Here is a 5,234-nt window from a genome sequence, read left to right as displayed (position 1 = left end):
CCACGCTCGTTAAGCCCTGCGCGTCCAGTCTGCTGCGCTTTGCTGTCATAGGGAGAGCTCTGCAGGGAGGAGGCAAAGAGGCAAAGCAGGGGCTGGCACCGTGTAGCATTGCTTTACTTCTGGGAACCGCTGGTTGCGCAGCTCGGCGCATTGACTTCAAGGAAAAAAGGATCGGATGAATTGGGAATTAAAAAAAATAAAATCACAGCATGTCTTAAACAAAAAATATATATTATTCACAATCTCCAGGAATAATTTATAACTAACAGAATGTAGTGTGTTATTTAGTTACCCATTGCTTTAAATGTGGATGGATTCTTAAAACTGAAAATATTAACATATTTTTAAAATAAATCATAATTAGGAGGAAAATTGGATCATCTGGACTTCTCTGAAGCAGGTAAAGTAAAACACTTTTTATTTCAAGAAATATTGCTTCTAGACTTTCCCGAAGCCAGAATTGTTCTATAAAAGTATCACAGAAATATTATACAAGATTTAAAAACACAGTCTGTATCCTAGTAACTTAAAACCTATGTACAAATAGCATCATTCATGACCATAAATACGTTTTTCTATCAATCAGCCCATGACACATACATCAGATAAAGAGCTAGTAATTTTAACATATGTACAGAGTCCATCAAAAAGACTGTTTCTTAAAATTATTAAAATCCTACTAAAAGAATCTCCTTTGTAAAAAGTTTCAACTTAAAATAAAATGCAATGAATGTAAGTTTAACCTGCAGTGCTTGCAATAGCCAAAAAATACTCACTACACTAAATAACATGTAACAGATAGGAAACACACCCGTGAATTGGACACTACGGAATTACATCTGTTTGAGGTAATTCCCTTTTGTTGTTGTTGTGCTAATCATTTAGAAATTTATAAAAAGCAAGGGAAGATATTAAGTTTCGAGTAATACAGATTTTTAAAGTCATTTTTGCATTATACTTTATAAAATTTAATGTTTGGTAAAGTTCAAGAAAAAATTTAGAATACAACAACAAAAATTATCTAAACTACTATTTTTTACCTCATCTGCCATTTGTATCTAGAATAATGTAAATCTAACATGATTTTATCATTCCCTTTAATGTTTGTTCAAAACAAAACAAAAAGAATTTCAATCTCAAAATTCTAATAATGTTTTCAAGATATTGTTTGGGATAATAAAAATCAGATGTGGTGACAAAAGCATATATGTATTGATGTAAACCTTTCTACCAGTATCAGGAAAAAAAAAGTCAAAAAACCTCATGGATTTTTAATACTGACAATATCAACATATAGGGAAACAATCCAATTTAAACAAATCCTCCTACAGTTAACAATCATTAGCCATACCTTTCTGAGAGTAAATTTACTTAAAATAACAAAAACATGCAATATTTTTGCTAAAATAATATTCAGAGTCTGTTTCCACAATCCATGCTGATTACCTCTTTCCTGTCAATCTATTTATTGGTTTCACAATTACATGAGACAAACTAAGAACATGTAAGGTATTAGATTCATAAATGGTATGGCATACAGATTTTAAAAGTGCATTTTACTCAAAGGCGTGACATTAGGAATTTCCAGTGGTTAAAATAACTTATGAAAAAGACATAATGCAGACAGATTGGGTGGACTGAAACATTCATTCATGGTGGGATCATTTGGAAATAGAGAAAGTAACTTGAACACCCTCTTTAAAGAAAAAACGTTTAGCTTCCGGAGAATGTGCTACTGCATTTGAAAGTTAACACTGATTCTTTCCATCAAAAACTGGAAATCTTGCTTCCCAGTGGGGAGAATTACTGTAAAAATTTGTGCGTGTGAATAAAACAAATGCACACAGACAAATACTGAACTGGGCTCAATTTAGCTGCAAAACGTATCTACAATAAACATGAAATGTCAGTTGTCATGATTACCTTTATTAGTTTGCTAATAAGAAAAAGGAGAACTTATTTAATGGTTTACAACTTGATCTAATCCAAGGAGAGTGGAGCTGAGGCACTGCCTTCTACATTTAGGATTTGTGAAGTTTCCCCTGCAAGACTCTGCTCTGTTTTTTTTAAGAAAGTTCCTGTTTTCTGGGTACCGATAGCTGAATCCTTAATGGATACGTTTACAGCCTGATGAACGAGGGGTTCATCAGATCTCATGGGAAGATATATTTGGTCTTCAAATATATCTTCCACAGCGTCACTATCCTGTTGAGTGTCCTTTTGAGGAATGCTGATGGGTTTTAGCATGAAGCTATGCCGGGCCTCCAACTCTATCAAACCGTTTCCACTGAAATCCATATCAAAACGGTCTGATTCTTTATCCTCCATCCATTTTTCAGCTTGATGATTATTTCTCCAGTGTGCGTCATTCAAACTACTTTTCTCAGGAATATCATTGTTTAATTCAAGTTTCTTCTCCTGACTTAAATTCACCGTGCTCAAAGCGAGGGCTGCAAAGTCCGTTGGCACAATAAGCTGCAACTCTTCTGCAGGCAGGCCGCTTGATTCTTCAGCAGAAGTCATTTCCACCAAGGTAAACGGCGTGGATGATTCGTCCCCTTCCCCATTGCTTCGAGCAGTGTTAGCCTTGTCTGTTTTATTTTGCTGGTAGTAACTGTTCAGCAGTGCAAACATTCTATCTACATCCTTCAAGTAATTAGTCCAGTCAGCCAGACTAAGTCTATAGTTGTATCTGTATTCATATACACTTTCATTCACACTGTACAAGTCTTCCAGTCCTTGCCAGTCGATGTCGCCAGTGAAATTGGGCAGGTTAGCCTTCCCATCCATCCCATAACTGTCCTCTGTTGAAAGAAAGAATAAAGCCTAATGGTGAACACCAGCTTAAAGGTGCAAGCGAAGCTTGCATGTGTGTTTCTACTCCAATTTGCTTGAAAGCACCACTATTCATAGCACATGTAGCTCAAAATGTAAGACACTCCACATCTGTCATGATTCTGGGCTCAGGTGTGTTCACAGCTCCCGCTGAACACACAGCAAGAAACTCCCTGTCTTCTGCTACATCCTTGGACTGAGTAAAAAAGCGCAAAATCTGGTCTAATGGGGCTTTGTGATGACAGTCAGAGATAAAGCTTTCCTCTGATATATCAAGGCAGGAAAGGTGCTTCAATAAGCGAACAATCCATTCGCCTTTCCTGAACACTCCACCAAAATATGGAATAAATGAACAATGGCTAAGTATAAAAGATGGGACTAACTCTGAAAGCTATTAGTGACCTGAACTTCAACAATGCCCACAGCAATTTGGTGTGTGAGTAGCTTGAGACATACAGTCTACAAACCAACCACCCACATTTTATTTAATAAATGATAGCCAAAGGTAGTATTTTATTTACTTTGTAAACATTCATTTTAATTTACATGGAGCAATTAGGAGAAAGAAAAGCTGTAAAAACTTGGTGTGAATTAATTTACAGGACTGCATCACTCTGTAAAATAGTGTTAACATATACACAGATATAGAACCTCCTAAGGGCTTTCTTTTTTATTTTTTAAATTAAAAAAAAAAACTGTCAAAGAAAATGTCTAACAGGTTTATTGAATAGTAAGTATGAATAAAGGGCATACATATGAGTCTATAAGTAGCAATGGAGCTGCATTTTATATTGATCACAGCCAGATAAAGCAAAGACATGAAAGAAACCCATTTCCAAAAGATTTTTAAAAATCACTGCAGTGACTATAGTGACCCAGATTATCAAATGTAGCATGAAATTTTATATGGACAAGTAACACTGAACACCACTATTTCATTTAATTCGCTGTGCAGACTGTGTTCAGTACAAAGATTTTATCAACAAAGTGAACTACAAGGAAAAACTAATCAGATAATGCAAAAGCCTGTCAGGGAAAGTGGCAAATTTGTCCTTACAAATGATGTTGTAGGCAATATTTAGTAGTTAGTTCACTAGATGACTTACTCTCTTTCTGAAAATTGTACAGGCAAGTAGGCTAGTAGTAATTACCTTGGAAGTTCAAGTGGCTACAGTACAGCAGCATGAACTGAGCACAAATACTTATCTACATTGAACTCTTCATCCCTACAGTGGGTTCTTGGCATCTCCATTAATTTTTTTGTATTTTAACTTGGCCTTTCTCATTGTTCATGTAAAACAGAAGATACAACTTGTATCTATTATAGCTTATATTCTTTGCTTCTTTACTAGCTTGGGATTTCACAATGGAAAGAATTTCTCCACTATTTAGTCCATCATATGGAAAGTCAGAAAAATATCATTATGGTCAGAAAAAAAGTCGAGATTTTCTTATGATGAGGGCCCTTATTCTGCACTAAAGGGAGACCATTTTCCTTATTTGGAAACACCTGAACATTTGGTCTTCATTGATATTTCTTCACTTAATACAACAGCTATAAATATTTTACAATGTAAAATCTAAATATCTTATTTTTTTTAAAGCGAGTTCTAGGAATATTTTTTTTTGCAAACACTTGGCAAACTCCCTATTACAGGAGGCAACACAAGCTTTTTGGATCCAATAGGACAGCTATGACAGAGCATCTTCCTTCTTTCTTTTCCTGAAGTAGACAAGAGAAACAAAATCATGGCATGGCCACGAGAGCCACCTTCGTAAGACAAATTGTGGATAATTTGTTTCCTGAAACAAAAAATAATTAAATACTGCAGAGGTTTCAAGAAAAAAATGTCTTACTATTCCAGCGCTTAGAGGTATAAAGGGCCCTAGAAAACATCATATGAAGGGATGCATCTTTGAGGAATTTAGTCGCCAAACCCCCTGAGAGATTAACCACACTGCAAATGCCATAATATTTAAATTTTGCTCTGTTATTATTTGTATTGCTAGTTTCATTTTTTTTTATTTGCCAAACCAGAGCCTGTATAGGAAAACAAACTGCTGTCGGAGGAAAGTTGGTGGCCAAAGTGGTTTGGTATGTGATGGCAGAAACCGAAACCGGAGTGCTGCTGTTTGACCGGTGGCAGGTCTGGGGATGGACCAGGGCAGTGGGGGGCAAAGCACGGGCCAGAAAAGTGCCTTTGGGCCCAGAGAAGCATCTCCTGCCTGTCCCAGGCAGTGGGACAGGGGCTTGAGCTGGGCAAGCCTGAGTGTCAGGGTGGGCAGCAGGGAGGTCTGGGGGCCAGTGAAGAGGAGCAGGGTTTCCCACCAGCCTCAGCGGGGCAACGGGGCTGTGCTGCAGAGAAGTAAGATCAGCAAGGAGTTTGCTGGATTCCTGC

The 5,234-nt window shown here is 36.9% G+C and overlaps 1 protein-coding gene across 1 annotated transcript in view; it reads right to left on the bottom strand.

Annotated features, from left to right (window-relative positions):
- Positions 1–396: 396 nt before the first annotated feature.
- The window catches only part of SULF1 (sulfatase 1), a 33,374-nt gene continuing 28,536 nt past the window's right edge, over positions 397–5,234 (bottom strand). The window contains exon 15 of the mRNA XM_009576964.1: positions 397–2,804. Within this exon, the coding sequence (XP_009575259.1) occupies positions 2,774–2,804 (31 nt within the window). The 3' untranslated portion in view covers positions 397–2,773. The remainder of the gene's footprint in view (positions 2,805–5,234) is intronic.

Source organism: Fulmarus glacialis, unplaced genomic scaffold (assembly GCF_000690835.1).
Source record: "Fulmarus glacialis isolate BGI_N327 unplaced genomic scaffold, ASM69083v1 scaffold6194, whole genome shotgun sequence".
NCBI lineage: Eukaryota > Metazoa > Chordata > Aves > Procellariiformes > Procellariidae > Fulmarus > Fulmarus glacialis.
The sequence above is the reverse complement of the archived record's forward strand: the minus strand, read 5'-3'. Positions and strand labels throughout refer to the sequence as shown.